Source organism: Patagioenas fasciata, chromosome 12 (assembly GCF_037038585.1).
Source record: "Patagioenas fasciata isolate bPatFas1 chromosome 12, bPatFas1.hap1, whole genome shotgun sequence".
Lineage (NCBI taxonomy): Eukaryota > Metazoa > Chordata > Aves > Columbiformes > Columbidae > Patagioenas > Patagioenas fasciata.
Window position 1 is genome coordinate 5101890 of NC_092531.1, and position 17995 is coordinate 5119884.

General features: G+C 47.7%; 1 protein-coding gene across 1 annotated transcript; it reads right to left on the minus strand.

The window, feature by feature from the left end:
• Positions 1-15268: 15268 nt before the first annotated feature.
• On the minus strand, positions 15269-16150 carry LOC136106850 (olfactory receptor 10A7-like). Its single transcript, XM_065847511.2, has one exon. The coding sequence runs from the start codon at positions 16148-16150 to the stop codon at positions 15269-15271; it is 882 nt and encodes a 293-aa protein (XP_065703583.2).
• Between the last annotated feature and the right edge of the window lie 1845 nt (positions 16151-17995).

Sequence of the window (17995 nt, forward strand, 5' to 3'; positions counted from 1 at the left end):
ACGTGGAGACAGGGAAAAAGGGTCCAATAGGGAACAAAGGACCTGGTGGTGAAATTTTGCTATTGGACTGGATCTTGGTGTGAATGGTCTGCGAAGATATAAAAATTTTTAGTTTTCTATGCTCGGGCGGACCTCTGTGCAGGTACCAGCTTGACCCAGCCTTTTTGCTATTCTACTCCGTTAATTTTTTTATTTTAGGAGAATCTTGTCTCCTGAAAGTTCGCTCTGCATATGATCATAAGGCCTCACCTAAACGTTTGCCACTGGAGTTCTAAAATACAGACCCTGGAGCAAAGGGTTATCAGGGAAAGAGGAATCCTGACGGTTTGCACTGTGGTGGATACGGCCTCACCTGAGAGTTCGTCTCCGGAGCCTCAAGACACAGCCCCTGGAGCAAATCAGGAGGGAAGACGCCTGACAGTTTGCTTTGTGAACAGGTACAGGCACCTGGAGAGAAGCTCATCAGCATTCGGCTTGGTGTGTTTCCCCCATGCAGTGAAGCTGCCACTGAACTCTTTTAAGTCGCTCTTCTCTCTAAGAAATCTAGACATTGTTCTGCAGCGAGCAGAACCCTAAAATCATTCCCCCGTGACACTCCCTCAGCACCCTTGGGTGCATCTCATCTGGCCCCATAAACTTGTGGGTGTCCAAGTAGTGTAGCAGGACGCTAACCATTTCCCCTTGGATTATTGGGTTTTCATTCCCCTCCCCATCCCTGTCTACTGGCTCAGGGGGCTGGGTACCTGGAGCACAACTGTTCTGACTATTAAAGACTGAGGCGAAAAAGGCATTTAGTACCTCAGTGTTTCCTTCTGTATCCATCAGGGGATGGAGATTCTCCTTAGCACTCCTTTTGTTGCTGATATATTTGTAGAAACATTTCTCGTTGCCTTTTACAGCGGTAGCCAGGCCCAGCTCTAGCTGGGCTTTGGCCCTTCTAATTTTCTCCCTGCATAACCTCGCAGAATTCTTGTATTCCTCTTGAGTAGCCTGCCCCTCCTTCCTGAAGTTATAAATCCGCTTTTTATTCTTAAGTTCTAGCCGCAGCTCTCTGTTCAGCCAAGCCAGCCTTCTTCCGCACCGGTTCGCCTTCCACCACACACGGACAACCTGCTCCTGCACCTCTAAGATTACCGTCTTGAAGAGACACCAGCCTTCCTGGACTCCTTTGTAGACTTAGATGAAAAACACACAACATTCTTGGACATCAGACCTGCTTTGTCAGCCTTTTGGATTATGGAGGATAGAACAAAGGGGTACTCTGACCTGTCTGCATAATGGCCTGGATGCAGAGAACGGAGGGCAAACTCCTGGGTACAGGTGTGATTTCTGGAGGTGACACCTTCACCCAGTTGCCCGTGGACTTGCATTCCAGAGATTTTAGAAAGATTTCATCCTTTCCAGAGTGACAACTCAGATCCATGCAATAGCATTAGGCATCTGACAGTGAGACATTTAAAACAATACTCGCAGTTAGAGCACAAATGTGACTCGGCTGCCTAAGAAAAGGCATCTCTAGGCATTGTGTGAACCAACACAGGAACGTCGCAAGAAGAGCCAGAGGCCACAAATGTATTTGCAACCAGCAAGTTTTGTTTCAGTTACTTCTCTACTGGGGGCTCTCCAAAATAGCACCTAAGCTCCCATACAGGAGTGTGTCCTCCACCTGATGTTCAAGAAACACACAGGAATCCATTTGTTTCTGCTTCTGTTGTGGTTTACCCCAAGCTGGCAATGCAACCACGATAGCCGCTCACTCAGCCCTTCCTTCAGCCCCCCCAACAGGGGAGAGAATCAAAAGGGGCGGGAGAAACTTGGGTTGAGATAAACACAGTTTAATAAACAAAATACTGATAAACTACTAGTAAATATATATATATAAAATAGAAATAAAATATATTCAATGTAATTCCTCATGAACCCTGTCCACAACTGAGCAGCCAGTCCCAGCAAGCCACACCTGATCCTAAAGCTGATCTCAGAGAGAGATCCCAGCCCTGCACACAGTGTATGCTCCAGGTGAGGCTGCCCCAGCACAGAGCAGATCAGGACAATCCCCTCCCTTGACTGGTTGGCAATTTTTCCTAATAGCCTATCTAAACATCCCGTGGTGTAACCTGAGGCCATTTCCTCTCATCCTAGTACTCATTACTAGGGAAAAACAGGCTGACATCCAGATCAGAATCACAGGATGGCTGGGGTTGGAACGGACCTCTAGAGACCATCTGGTCCAACCCCACTGCTAATGCAGGGTCACCAGAGCAGATCACACAGTATCGTGTCCAGGCAGGTTTGAATGTCTCCAAAGAAGGAGACTCCACAACCTCTTTGGCCAGACTCTTCCAGTGCTCCGGCACCCTCAAAGTGACCAGAAGCTTTATTGCACCTGACTTGCCCCTTTCTGTCCCCAACCTCTCCTGTTTGTTAGTCATGCTCCATCCGGCTGCCCCTCTCTTTCTCTGCCCCTGTCTCTGCCCAAAAGAAACACCACTTTCCCCTATGAACTTTTCCCTCATTGTCCCAATTTTGCTACACCTATACACAAAGTTGGTATTTCTCGCTATGACTGCTAGGCACGTTGCCTCAGACCTACATGTTATCCCTTGGTGTGGTTGCCTATGTAGTGTTATCCTACTCCATGCCCTCAAACGTCCCCAAACTTCTTTTTTTTTTTTTTTGATCTGTGAAGTTCGATTATTTCTCACATCACTGCTCCTTGACCACCTGTTAGCCCCAGCCACCCCTCACAGAGCTTTTGGTGTCCCCCATGTCCACCAGTATCTCGTGTCTGGTCCAGCTGCTTACCGCCTCCTGCTCAGTTAGGAGGGCCCAGCCAGTGGTGTGCGTACCCAAACATGTCCGTGTCCAAAGGTGGAGTAATCACCTTCCAGAGCTGCTGTCTATAAAAAGGATCTATATAATAGGCTTGGACTCTGGGTGAAGGCACAGTTTGTCTCCTTTCACCAAAATAGTCTTCCAGAAGTATTTAATCCCTCCTTTGTTTTCTAACACCTGCACTCAGCCCTCGCTTTGAACCTTGGGAACAAAACACATACCCTCAGCATCACAGTATGTACAAAATCATCACTCTGAAAAGGTGCATTCCATCGTTCGTTTTATTCCAGGCCCTTTGAATGGAAAAGTAACACCCAGAAGAAAGCAGTATTGTGTCTGAGGCATGCAGGAACACCACACGGGACAAAGAGGAGGCTCAGGCTGAGAACTACGCAGTGTCAGCACAAGCACCCATTGGGATACCAGCCACCACCACCAGCAAACGTGAGCAACTGTACTCCTGAAAGTTAGGCAGCACTCCCTGAGACAGAGACATTAATCTTTGTGTGGACTATAAACTTCTGCATCAAATTTAATCATCAAGGTACCTAATATAAATCCTGATTGCAGTGTCATTCATGTCCACATGGAAGAGCAGCAGTGGATAGAAGTCTGTGCTCTTGAGAAGCTGTGGCAGTCTCCCTGCTGCATCTCGGATCTTTGCTCCCAGAAGGCAGCAGAATTACCATTACTCCCTTTAGCGCCCTCTAACAGCGAGTCACCCACTACCAGCACCCTACATTTCTTTTTGCAGTATCCACTGTGTGCTGATGGTGCAGTTTCTCCTTGCAGACCTTGCTCTTGAGTGTCTATAGCTGCTAAAGCTTCATATCTGTTCTCAGTTGCGATTCTGGAGGGTTCAGCCTGCTTTTGCAGGTCACCAGGATCCAAGGTGCCTCATTCTCAGTGGTGTCCACTATAGGAGCATGGTTCTGAAGCCACCTCTCTTTCTCCATCTCAGCTTCTCTAACACTGCACAGCCTTTTAGGTGTCTCTTGCAATTCAGCCACCTGAGGTGCCAGGTCATCAACCTGTGCACACCTTATGCAGGCACTTGCCTTTTCTTCAGGAGAACAGTCTTTAGTCTCCTTCCTCATCTGTTCTATCTGGGTGGAAGCATGACACATCTCAGGGGTTTTCCCTGCAGGAGCACTGTTTTGACCACAGAGGCCAACGCCCACCATTATAATAGAGACCTGGAACACATCTTTGGGCTGTGGGCCTCTGATCCACCTGCCACACCCTGCCTGCAATCAACTGCCAGCACCATCCCTGCCTGCAACAAGTGTCTGCACCAAGTGTCTGCAGCATCCCCGCCTGCACCAACTGCCTGCAGTATCCCTGCCCGCACCATCCCTGCCTGCAACCAACTGCCTGCAGCATGTCTGCAGCAGCATCCATGCATCCATGCATCCCTGCATCCATCCATGCATCCCTGCATCCATCCATGCATCCCTGCATCCCTCCCTCCACTCCACTCCACTCCACTCCACTCCACTCCACTCCACTCCACTCCACCCCACCCCACCCCTCCCACCCCCCGCCAGCGCCGGAACCGCTTGCGCTCCCAAGGGCCCGTTTAAATCTCCCGCGGTTGCTCCTGGCAATGCCCTCACCCCCGCCCACCCCACCGGCTCGGCTCACAGGGCGCGCTGTCTCGCAAGATCTGCCACCGCGGGCGCGCGGGTTCCCGGGGTCTGCAGCCCCGGGCACCGGAGACGAGGTGGAACGGGGTGCAGAGAGCGACAGTGGCGACTCTGGTGACACGGGGGTCAGAGCAGATGTGCGGCCGATCGCGTCACAACAGAACCCGCGACTCACCAGTGCCCGGTCCGGGGCACCCTGGTCCTGCTGGCTGCACCAGTGTTCCTGCCAGCCGGGATGCTGGTGGCCTCCTGGGCACAGGCTGGCTCATGTTCAGCCGCTGTCACCAACACCCCCAGGTCCTTTTCCAGCCGCTCTTCCCCAGCCTGCAGCGTTCACGGGGTTGTTGTGACCCAAGTGCAGGAGTTGACACTTGCCCTGGTTGAACCTCAGACACTTGGCCTCAGCCCATCGATCCAGCCAGGGAGATCCCTCTGTGTGGCCTTCCAACCCTCCAGCACATCAGCACTCAACTTGGTGTCATCTGCAGACTCACTGAGGGTGCACTCGATTCCTTCATCCGTTGATAAAGAGATTAAGCAGAACTGGCCCCAATACCGAGCCCTGGGGACACCGCTCGTGACCGACCAACAACTGGGTTGGGCTCTGTTCACCACAACTCTTTGGGCCTGGCCTTCCAGAAGGGTTTTTACCCAGCCAACACTGTCAAAGGCTTTATTGAAACCTAGGTACACAACATCCCCAGCCTTTCCCTCATCCACTGAGTGGGTCATCTTGTCATAGGAGATCAGGCTGGTCAAGCAGCACCTGCCTTTCATAAACCCAAGCTGACTGGACTCGATCATCCGGCTGCCCTGTATATGCCACGTGATGGCACTCGGGATGATCCGCTCCATAACATTCCCCTGTACCAAGCCAGACTAACAGGCCTGTAGCTCGCCAGATCCTCCTTCCGGCCCTGCCTGTACATGTGCATCACACTTCCCAACTTCCAGTCAACCAGGAGCTCCCCAGTTAACCAGAATTGCTGATAAATGATGGAGAGTGGCTTGGTGAGCAGCTCCACCAGCTTCCTCAGAACCCTTGGGTGGATCCCGTCCATCCTCAGAGACGTGTGTGTGTTTCAGCGGTGTAGCAGGTCACTAACCACTTCCCCTTGCGTTATGGGGTCTTCATTTTGCTCCCAGGCTCTGTCTTCCAGCTCAGTGGACTGTGTACCCTGAAAACATTTGGTCTTACTCTTTAAGACTGAGACAAGAGAGGCATTAAGTACCCCGGTCTTTTCCTCAGCCTTTGACACTCTTTTCTCCCTGGATAACCTCACAACATCTTTGTAGTCCTGAGTTACCTGCCGCTTCTTCCAAAGGTCATAAACTCTCTATTTTTTCCTGCATAGCAGAAAAAACCCTCTATTCACCCAGGCCAGATTTCTTCCCCACAGGTTTGTCTTTCAGCACGTGGGGATGTCCTGCCCCTGTACCTGGAAGATTTACTTCTTGAAGAATGTCCAGCCTCACTGGCTTCCTGTGCCCCTCAGGAGCACCTCCCAAGGGCCTCTGTCAACCAGGACAGTAACAGGGCCAGGTCTGCCCTCCAATACTGCCCAAGGTAGCAGTTCTACTAACCATGTGCCTGCATCATCTGAGAACTGAAAATTCTGTCATTTCACAATCGCTATGCCCACGATGGCCTGCGACCATCACATCACCCGCAAGTCCTTCTCCGTTCCCAAACAACAGGTCCAGCAAGGTGCCTTCCCTCGTTGGCTCACTGGCCAGCTGTGATGCAGCATGGCAGCTGAGCTGGAAGACAACTCGGCTGGTATGGATAGAGAGCAGACCCCGGAGCGGAATGTGGCTGCCAGGAAAGTCCTGCTCCTCGCTGCCTCCCAGCAGTGGTACTTCTGGGCCTCTGCTCCTATTGCTCTGCTGGAGGACCAGAAAAAGGAGCCACAAGCCAGAACGCAGCTGCCAGCTGGGCAGCCTGGGTATCAAGATGAGGGGGAACAAGATAACGGTGGTGATGACGACTCGCGTGACACAAGGGATCTGGGCGGATCTGTGGCCAATCAAATCTGGTAGCCAGTGCCGTACGTGGCTGACAAGTGCAGGTTGGTGGAGGACCTGGTAGACAGGCTCCTTAGTGCCTGCCGAAGACTTTTCAGGAAGAACTTCAACCTGCAGCTGCTGCCAGCCACTGGGCTGGGCTGTGTCTATGAAGGCTGGCGTGCCCGGGACGACAGTGTCCGCTACCAACTGCTCGTGCCCCTGCAGCCTCCCCCCACGCACACCTTCTGCTTGGAGCCGGACGCCGCAGAGATCTGCTGGGCAGCAACTCCTGCTGCGTGTGCAGCTACGGGGCATGGGCACAAGGGAGCAGCTGGTGGGGGACATCCTGTGGTTCCGGTAGCACAGCGAGGAGGAGCTGAAAAGCCGAGGCTCCAGCCTCCTCAACACCCTTTGCAGCAGCTTGTACTTGGACATGGAGAGAAACACCTGCTGTTTCCAGGTGTTGGTGATAAGAAGAACAAAAATCTTTTAGAAACCCCTAGGCATAACATAGCAAGACTAGCCCTAATGTAACAGCAATCTGGCAGAGAAACAACAGCTCTATAGAGGTTGGACATGAGGCAAAGCAGGATGGCCTTGGCTCGCAAGCCGGGCGAGCGGAATGTTCCACTAAATGAAGGAAGAGCGGCGTGACTCCTGCTGAGCCGCAGCACCAAGTGACAATGTGCTTGTTCAAGGAATCAGGGCCAGAACCGACACTGGGGTGGCACCAGCTGCGGGGACACCGGGGACCCCAATGAAGACTCTGGAATACCAAAGATGATCTGCCGGCAAAGGGCGAGGTTATGGAAATAATTTATGTTTAAAGCACTAACTAAGTGGTAGAAAGAAATGATTATGCAGTAAGTGTATGTAATAAATACCAAGAAGTGCAAATCACGCACACGCTCGATTAGAGGAGCAATCCTCCAAGCGTCCAGCACAATGTAATAAAAGTGCTGCTTTTCAACACTTTCAAAACATTGTTAAAGGTCTTTTTGCCGATTTTTGGTATTATTGGTGAAAGACGCCGGGAAGTTTTTGCCTCAGTCTCGTTGCCAACAGCTGACGGTGCTGCCCAATGCACATTCCTGCAAGCTCCAGATGAGGAACCGGCAGGGAAATCCTGTCACTTGAGGTGATTTTTGGGGTCCTGCTAGACGACTCCAACTCCTTCCCAATCCCTGAAAACACAGAGGTCAGCTTTGCTGTCAGCACAACACAGCAGGAGAGCTGCAATGTGCCCACGATGCATTTAATCAGGCAGGGCCTGCACAACATCTTCCTCCCCAAAAGTGAGAACTGTCTGCAACAAAGGGCTGTCACTGCTGTGCTCTGAACTGCGTTTCTGACCCATATATTTGTCATGAAATGTTGGTAGCTTCTCCTTGCATCTGTCCTGGGTTTGTAAGGACTGTGATTGAACTCCCACCACAGCTGCTCTGAAACTAGGACTGTGAACTGTCTTTGCTAACATAATTTAAGGGTCAATAACAACAAGTGCTTTCCACAGTGCTAGCAGCAATTACACTGCCTTTAAATCCTCTGCCCTCACCCCTGCCACCTCCCAAGCTTCCTCAGCCACTCTGGGATGCTGGTCCGCTCCTGGCAGCTCTCTCCGTGCCCCCGGCTTTTCCCCAGCTCAGCAAACCCTCCCGCACACCCTGATCCTCTGCTCTGCTGCGGAACGTCAGCCAGCGACCGACTGGCCGTGAGGCCACCATTAAACCTCCCGCCCAGGCTGCCTGCCCTGCACTGACCGCCTGTCACTCCCCCAGCAAGACTGGGCTGTGATCGGCTCTCCAGCCCTCTCAGTCCCACAGCATTCGCAATCCTGCCCTTTCTCACTCTCTCCTGACAGCAATTCTTTCTGATTAAGTGCCTAATTGAACAAGGTGGAAGCCTTGAAGAAAAAAAAATAGAACCAGCTGTCTGTGAAGTAGCTCGACGACTGATCCTAGATCCGTGCTTAAGTGCATAAAAGAGCTTAGGCTCTTAAACAGTCACGGTTGCTGAGCAATTGAAGTCTTTGGATCAAAGGCGATGAAACACCCTGTGCATTGCTGCGTTTCAGTCCTGTTTTGCCCTGTGGAGTGCAGGACCAACTGTCTTAAGCCACACCAGCCTCCTGGAAAACAAACTGTTGCTATGTTCATACCTGTGGTGACCCTCCTGTCTTTTTTAGCTACAGTGCTCTCACCACTGGGGATGGGTGCGCTGCGCCCAGCTCCTCGGCCCCTCTTCTACCCTCCTGCTCGCACCCCTCCTGCCCAGCCCCGCTGAGACCCCTTCTCTTCCCCCTCTCATTGTGTTCCTCACCCCAGCTGTGCTGGGCCTTGTCCAGGACACACTGGAAATGGGTGACGAGCTGCCCTGGACCACGCACAGCCCCGTGCAGCAGCTCGCACAGCAGCTGAGCTGGAAGATGACTTGGCTGCTATGGATAGAGAGCAGAGCCTGGAGCATAACGGGGCGGCCAGGAAAGTCCTGCTCCCCACTGCCTCCCAGCCATGCTGCTGTGGTTACTTCTTGTCACTCATCCTGAAGCAAAATGGTTTAGCTTGTTCGTATACACCTATTGTCTTAAATTTAAGTATCCTGGCTTTTATCAGGAATAATGTGGCCAGCAGGACTAGAGACGTGATTGTGCCACTGTACTCAGCACTGCTGAGGCCCCATCTTGACTACTGCGTTCAGTTTTGAGCCACTCATCATAAGAAGGACTGGAGAGAGTGCAGAGGAGGTGATGAAGCTGGTGAGCGGCTGGAGCACAAGAGTGATGGGAGCGGCTGAGGGACCTGGGGGGTTCAGCTGGAGAACAGGAGCTGAGGGGAGACCTTCTGATCTCTGAACTGCCTGAAAGGAGCTTGGAGCTGGGGGGGTCGGGCTCTGCTCCCCAGGAACAAGCGCCAGGAGCAGAGGAAACGGCCTCAAGTTGCACCAGGGGAGGTTGAGGTTGGATGTGGGGAACAATTTCTTCATGGAAAGGGCTGTGGGGCATTGGAACAGGCTGCCCAGGGCAGTGCTGGAGTCACCATCCCTGTAAGGGTTTAAAAGGCATTTAGACAAGGTTCCCAGGGACATGGGTTATTGCCAGAGTGGGTTACAGTTGGACTCGATGATCCTGAGGGTCTCTTCCAACTGGAATGATTCTATGATTCTATTTTAAAAAATAGATATTGACCTTTTTCTAAAGGAGAAGTTGTTTGCAAATTACAGATAAACAAGCCTGGTAAACATCAACATTTTTCCTGAATTTGAGTCCATTGATTTAGTTGTCCAAAATGTTTTTTCTAAAATTGACTGAAATCTGGCACATATTCCCCATTGTTCTAGATTTATATTTTTCATTTGTTGAAAGAAAAAAGTCCATCTGTGCATGACACTGACATGTATTCTTAATACTTTGGCTAGTTCAATAGCTACTAAATTTTCTTCTGCCTTTTTCTTCATTTCTACAAACGCTGCTTTGACTACCTGTCTACTTATCAAGTATTTTTTCCATCACTTTGATATGTGTCCTACCTAGTATTTGTCTGTTCATTCTTGGACAAGTACCATCACTTATCTCTACCTTTGATCTTCTCTCATCTTCTGGCTCACCTCTACATATTGGTTTGCGTGTCTTCTGATCATCTGCCTGTCTCTAGCAATGCGGCCAAGGTTGGTCGAGTTGAAATATCTTATAGTCAAGTGAAAGAGTTTGAAAAGCCATCCTCAAAATGTTATAAAATATTGGGTTTTTTTAATAATGGTGTGTATGTCTTGAGTTTTGATACATCAATGTATTTTTCATCCTGAGTATACAGGCAATTTTACAAGAACAGCGCCAGAGGGATCTGGAGCTGTCACTGGGTTCACAATACAGTGTTGTTTCTGAAGATGGTGAGAAGGCCAGTTTTATCACAGATGGCTTCCCCCTTCATGAGTCCCAAGAGAAACAGCCAAAGACACACAGTCCACAAGATGCTTGACCATGATGATAACATTGTTCGGTTTTCTTTGACAGCATCAGCCTCTATTGGAAAATCGTGTTTATTAACTTCATTTGCAGTACATGCATTCAACATCATCAGGCTTGAATAAGAAAGAAATCCCCTGCTGCATCTTCTGCTCATTAAAAACTCAAAGTCTAACAAAACTCTTTCTCAAAGACTATTTTTCCTATTAACCACCTGATGATTGTACAGACAATTAGCAGCAAGAAAAAGCTTGTTAAGGTTTTCTCGCCTGTCAAGCCCTTGAGTAAAAATTACTCTGTGTGAAAGGCGGTCACAGGAGTAAAGTTTCCTGGAGTTTTAATGGGGCCTGCTGAGGCTGTGAGAGATGGAGCTTCTGCAGGAGATCTAAGCGGTCTCCTGGGGGGCTGATTGAAGCAGAAACTCAGAGCACAGTTACAGGAAAATAAAGGATGGAATTAGTGCTTTCACCAAACAGCCCCTTCCACGTGTCCTGTCAAAGAAAGGGCTCAGGTGCCGGTCCGCAGCAGCACCTTTTCAGGCCTCACCTCCTCGCTGTGCCCAATACCCCCCCGGCCAAGCCCGCAGGACCCCGGCAGTCCAGCCACATAGAAGTGGTACCCAGCTTCTCCAAACAGAATCCCTCCTGCCCCAGATCAGATCCCCACCCCACCAGACCCCACTGTTTCAGTGGTGCCTCACAGCTGTCCCTGAAACCCCTGAACTTCCCTGAACTCTGCAGATCATTCCCCTGGCTTTCCAGGATGGAATGGGTGCTCTTCAGCCGTGAAGAACACCTTCTCTCTGGTGGCGACACCTTGCACATACCAGTTGTCCCAGCCCTGCCCCACAGCTCTCTTCAGTGGGTGCCCCTCCTCCCCATCCCAAAACCTGGCACGATACCCAGAAATACTGCCCCCTCCAACCTCTGCGATACTCATACAGCCCTCCCATTGCCCCTCACTGAACGGCCATCACTGTCCTCCAGGTGTCCCCAGTGGGATGTTCAGTGGAAACGATCCTGTCAGAGGGTTGTTTTAAAGGTTTTACAAGCCTGAGATCAAGGTATGAGTTCCTCTCTACTGACAAGAGTTGTTTTAACACTAAAATGGAAATATATTCATTATGTGGGTGCTTAAAAACTACGGTTCCTCTGTCACTGTCTAAAAGTAGTGAGAAATGTCTGTCCATGGCATCTTTGGGCCTAGTTTCACAAACCTTAGGGATGCACTGACATAGAACCAAGTGAAATTTGGTCTATTTAAAAAAAATGCATAAACAAAAAGGTGGATGGAGCATTTCAAGTTCGACTAAATTATTAGCTCATCTTTTGCAGATGCTCAAGATGTCTTAAGGTAACTCAGAATGTGAAGATGGTTCAGAGGAGATGTCTCAGTCCAGTTTGGAATCTCTGGTGTTCATGGGTCTGTGCCAAATGCCAGGCCATGCATCTATTCTTGGGTTACATCTATTCTTATTAGATTAATTCTTCATAAAGAGCAACGCATCATTATTGTTGAAAAAGTAGACAGACACTGGCACAAAAATAAATAAATCCAGACTTCATGAAATATAATTAGCGCAAAACCTGCAATATTATGCTGGCAATCTATGAAAGAGGGCGTTGGTCATCTGCAGGGATTCATCCATCCATAATCCACCAGAAAATGGCAGGCATCTGATACCTGAATGTTCTCTGGGAACACCGCTCCCTTGGCTTCCTGACAACCAGCGTGTCCCAGGAACTGTGCATCTGCCTTGTTAGCAAACATGTAAGGCCTAGCAGATAAGACACTTGTCCTGAACCATCTGACTCGTGTGCTCTTTGCAGTTCCCTTAGGACCAGACTCTTTGGGGAAACAGGACAAACTGGTCTCCATCCGATATCCTGGTTATCAAGACTTGGTTGTCAAGACTTGATTAAAAAAATCTCTGATTTTTCTGCCTATTTGTACCTTGATTCGCTCCCTTGTATTATCTCTGTTGTCAGGGGAAAGTTTTTTCAGGAAAGAGAGGAAGAAGTATGTCATGTTTATAGGACATTTAGGTTCTCTCCTGTCCAAGTCCCAAATCATACCCTTTCTGGTTGAAGCTTCATTAGAAAAACAGTAATCCTGTGGCATCTATAATAACACCCAAAACACATATGTGTGAAGGGAGAGAGAAGCAGAAGGAATGGGACTCTATGGCAACATGCAGCATATGTTGTGGTATGTGAAAGAAATTACAATGAGGATGCTGCTAGAGAAGCTCATTTCAGGTACCTATTTAAGGATGAGTTGAATCACACCCAAGAAGTGACAATGTCTGTCTATCGACCATCTTCATCTCTAGGCATTTCTCCACTGTAGAATGCCTCAGTTAGCTGTGCTCTTCCACCCAAGCTCTTTGCAGACCTTTGTATAAGGTTCTTCTTCAGATCAGGCTGCAGAGGCTTCTATGCCTGAAACGTGAGATCAACTTTCCCCTTGATCTTCTGTGAGTAACAAGAACCCTGAAGATCCCTGCACACTTGCTGGGTTTGACCATAGCAGGAGCAGCTGACATGTGATTGTCACTAAGGCACCCCAAAAGTCAATTTAGACTCCAAACAGACTTTATTCTAACCAGAACTGTATGTTTAGCAAAGAAACCACCTCAAAACTGGGTTTATCCAAATTATTTAGCACTCCGATAACAGAACACAGATTCGGATACCAGTTGAGAACAGTATTATTGCACGACCAGACAAGAGTAATGAAGATACACAGCACGCATTCACTCAGAAAAACCAGAACAAGAGGTCTCTTTCACTCAAGGGTGTCCAGAAGGAAATTGTTGCTTGCCCAGGGTGGGAAAGGGCTCACTCAATAATATATCCAGAAGGAAAACCACTCACCAAAGAGGCCGTGAGGGCACTCAGTCCCAGGAAGTCTCCTTAGATGCCATCCCAATCCAAGGAGAGGGCTCCATTCACAGATCATTCAAAGGGAGTCTTCAGCGGAGGCCCCGTTTTATAGAGTGGTTGGATATGGCTGCGGTCATTATGAGCATGGTCCAGAAGCTTCTCAGCTTCTCTGGGCACCTCCTTTGCTGAGGATCATGTCTATTGAGCAAGGGTCCCACCTCTCCTGCCCCGGGGAGGTGAATGTGAGGAGTATCCATGCCCTGGGGCGGTTGGATGTGACTGTCAACACTTTGACACCAACCTAGGTGTGCACATAGGACAGCCACACTGGGGCACTAATGGTGCTAAAGAGACATCAGCTGCCCCATTGAAAGCTCCAGATTTCATGAGGGGATGTGCAACTGCCATAGTGATGGACCAAGACCTCGGCTCAGATATTTCAGCAAACTGCAAAATTCAGACTAACAGGTTCTGCATACAGAAACTGCTGCTGCAGGTGACATCAGGTTCTGAATTCCAACATCCACCTTGCAACATGGATAAAGCGCTGTCTGCACCAACTTGCACAGGCAAGAAATTTCGTTTGCAGCCCACAAGCATAATACAAGTAAATTTACAGGGTATCTGGGCAGAATTCACATGCAGTGTCTTCCTGCGTGTAGAACGCCCCTTTCCTACCTCACTGTCCTAGCACAAAACATGCAAACTAAGAGGAACTCTCAATGTTAAGTGGAAATTACAGAGACATATTAATTATTAAAGAACCTTTAAATGTCTCAGGCCTGAAGGCAGCTCTCAATTGTTAAGGCAGGTTGGCTTTGTGCTGAGGGGTTCAGACACGCTTGAAAGCAAAGCCATCTAAATAAATAAAGAAGATCCAACAGTGACCTGTGTTTCAGAAAACTATGGGAACCAACATGCAAACTTGGAAAACACTGTATCACAGTCAATATCTTTAAAAAAGCTAATAGACAGTACAAGACATTGGGATTATTTCAACCTTGGGTTGCAGTAAGGACATGGCTTCTCTATTCCAGAGGGAGTTGTAAAGAACGTTGGCAAAGTGTATCCTGTATATGTACCAAAAACTTTAGTATTTAATAGAAACTGCAGTGTAGTGTATCTCTGAAGCCAATGAGCAGCAACAACAAAATAGGAAACTACTCTGGAGTATTCATTACACTCAATTCCAGAGATAGGCTTAAAATGAATTTGAAAATCAGGGCTTTGAGATATTTCTGTACCTATGACTCTATCCGCAGTTGCTTGTCCACTCTTTTAAGCTGCCTGAAAGTTACAATGGGATCAGTCTTTCTTGAGACAGGACTGTTGCTTACCAAGAAGATGAAAGGGGAAGTCTAGTTTACTAATTCAGAAAAGTTGATTTAATTCAGTAGGGCTATGGCATAAATGTCTGTATCTGGCCCTCAACCCCGATTTTGCTGGACTAGATAAAGTCACTACAGTGATGACAACCTACAATAAGTGTCACCTCCTCCTAAAAAAGGACATGATTTGATCATCTAAGTTCACCCTAATAGCACTTTTTTCTGACTGTTGGATATTGAAAGACCCAAAAGTAGCTAACTTAGATGTAAATGTCTACATAGCCACTGTTTAAAGTTTATCAGTTCTAGTGTTAAATTTCAGCTGGCTAAAACCAGCCCAAATGAACCCTGTGCTGGTGTGATTCAAGCATACAATTTCTGCTTTGACCCATATCATTGTGATACAGGGGAGAAGATAAATTCATCAGAAATGCCTCTCCAGACACTATAAAAGAAAACAGGTGCTTTATTTATAACAATATTCAAGTAGTGATTCAGGTACCCATCTTGTGCCATTTAGGGTGACCTGGAGCATCAGTAACTTCAGTAGAGGCTTGAGAGACATGACACAAACCCTACGAGATGCCTGCAGGATCCCTTAATGTATCAGAACCAGCACCACACCATGGGTGTCACCACAGTGTAGAAGACAGAGAAAAACTTGTTAAAAGCTGCAAGGTTGTAAGTTTTTGGTAGTATATAGACAAGGGTGAGAACTGAATAGAAAATAGCAACCACAGTGAGGTGTGTGGAGCATGTGGAAAATGTCTTTTGCCTCCCCACAGCTGAAACAATTCTCAAGACTGTGATGATGATTAAAATATAGGATGCTACAGTGAAAAGAAAAGGTAGCATAGTACACAGAGCAGACATCAGAGATGTTACAGCTTCTATCAGGAATGTGTCGCTGCAGGAGCATTTTGTCACAGGGGCAAAATCACAGAAGAAATGGTCAATCTCTCGGTGGTCACAGAACAGCATGTGCGACATCAAGGGTGTGATAACAAAGCTGATTACAAAACCACTTACCCAGGAGCCTGCAGCCAGCGCTATGCAAAGTTTGGGGTTCATCAGTGTGACATAATGTAAAGGTTTGCATACCGCCAAATATTGATCGTAAGACATCACGGCCAGGAGGTAACACTCTACCCCAACTAGAAAAGTAAATACGAAGAACTGTGTGAGGCAGCTGCTGTAGGAAGTGGTCCTGTCGCCTGTCAGGAAGCTGGCCAGCAGCTTGGGCAGGATGGTGGAGCTGCTGCACATCTCCAAGCAGGACAGGTTACTGAGGAATAAGTACATTGGGCTGTGAAGACGCTGATCAGCCACCACCAACGTGAGGATGAGAATGTTGCCCATCATTGTCACCACGTAGATCACCAGGAAGAGCAGGAAAAGAGGAACCTGCAGATCAGGTGAATCGCCAAATCCCAGGAGGATGAATTCTGTGTTGCAGGTTTGGTTTTGCTTTTCTGCAGCTGCCACCATGCTGAATCTTGGGGAAAGCAAATATTAAAATGTAATATAAAAATTAAAAAACTGTTCTCCATGCATGGCTGTAAAGGTACACTATTCAAATTAATCCTTGGGTTTGATCTGTATGTCCTGGTAATTTATTTAAAATTCCAATTCTTAAAACAACTCAGCAATATTTTCTGCGAAAAAACAATTTGTCTTCCCTCAATTTCAGTCACTTTTGGTATGCCTCAGGATCAGGACAGTTTTCTTTTCTAGGATGTATAGATTATTACATGCTATTTTTTGGCTCCATGTTCAGTCTCATTTCCCTTGCTTGTAGAGTCATACCCTAATTCTTATTTTTTGTGCTCTGGATATACATTTATATACTTATGCTCCTTTGCAGATCACCCAGCTACATCATCATGGAGAACGGAGTTCAAAACTGCCTACACCTAACTATGGTATTAGCTTGTGGTCGCATCAGATCAGTTTGTGCAACCAGAAAATCGCCACACAAGTTTTCTTATATTCTGCATCTCGGGTGATCCAGTTGATTTACAAGGTACGGAAATTTTAGTCAAGTCACAGGGAGGACTGTCTTTGCAGTTTGCTCAGTTTGTTCAGTGTCTCATCTCTTATAAAACATTAGGACGTTTGGATAAAGCTGTGACTGGCGTAACAAAATAATGCCAGTAACTGATCAGCCTTACAGTTCAGCACGTGGGCAATTATTTCCACTGATAGAAAACCACAGAAAGTCAGAAATTAATCTACTCATCAGTTCTGCATTCGCTTTCTTCCCCAGTCTGCACACTCTTCTGCCAGGCTTACCTCCATGGTAGCTAAGTTGCAGACTGAGGTCTCTCAGACACCTGCCCACATCACACGGTGGGATGCGACATGGGTTCTGCAGACTGTCTTCTCTTTCATCATCTTTATACGAAAACTGAGAGCTTGACCTTCCCAAGTGTTTGCTTTCTTTTTAATAAATCTCCGTGCATACTGGAGACAAGACAATCTCAGAAGTCCCTTGTGACTCATTATATGCTCTTGAGAATGAACACAACATCTCCTTTGATAGTTCTAGTAATGGAAGTTTTAAATAATATATCAATTGGGTAGAACCTTCCCGATAACATTATTGATTAAAGTTTATAATATATTAATACTGCACTTAAATTTACTAATAAATTTTGCTTTCTCCATCCTACGCACATATTCTTTCCCATTATATTCCATTTTGCAAAGGCATCTAAATGCCTAATGAACATCCTGTGAGCGGGTTATCTGTTATACCATATAAGAGGGGACTCTATCACAACCCACTTCAATAGCGTCTTCACAACCTGCCTTTGATGCAGACGCTCGTGTACGGCATCAGGACATGCAGAGAACATGCAGAGAACACGCATTTCAGAGAACAACCTCTGCGGGGCCAAACCACAACCCCTGCTTTCCACAGCTGGGTTTCTGATCTGAAGCAGATGGTGAGGACAACTCATTCCTCACAGGAGGAATTGGAGCAAATCTCCAGAAAGAAGAAGAGAAACATGGAAATAAGTATGTTGTGAGGATTATATGAGGGAATAGTACCTTGGGGTGAAGAACAGAGTAGCCAAGTCAATGGTTCAGACAGACTTACTATTAGCGTGGGTGTCCTGGCAGATACCAAAATCCAAAGTGCTTTCTTCTCAGTCTCTGCTGGAAAGACAGCTCAGCATGGTCTCTGCTAGAGCCCAGATATCCTGAGTGCTTTTGCCAACTGGCTTCAGTGTCAAACACGTGGCAAAGGATGAAAAGGAGCAAGAATTCCAAAAAGTTAAAGGGTCACATTTTATTCCTGTAATTAGGTCTTCAATTTTTTTGTCTGAC

What these genes read in the sequence shown, in the direction of transcription:
- LOC136106850 (XM_065847511.2), bottom strand. Translation starts at nt 16,150, where the DNA reads ATGGTGGCAGCTGCAGAAAAGCAAAACCAAACCTGCAACACAGAATTC.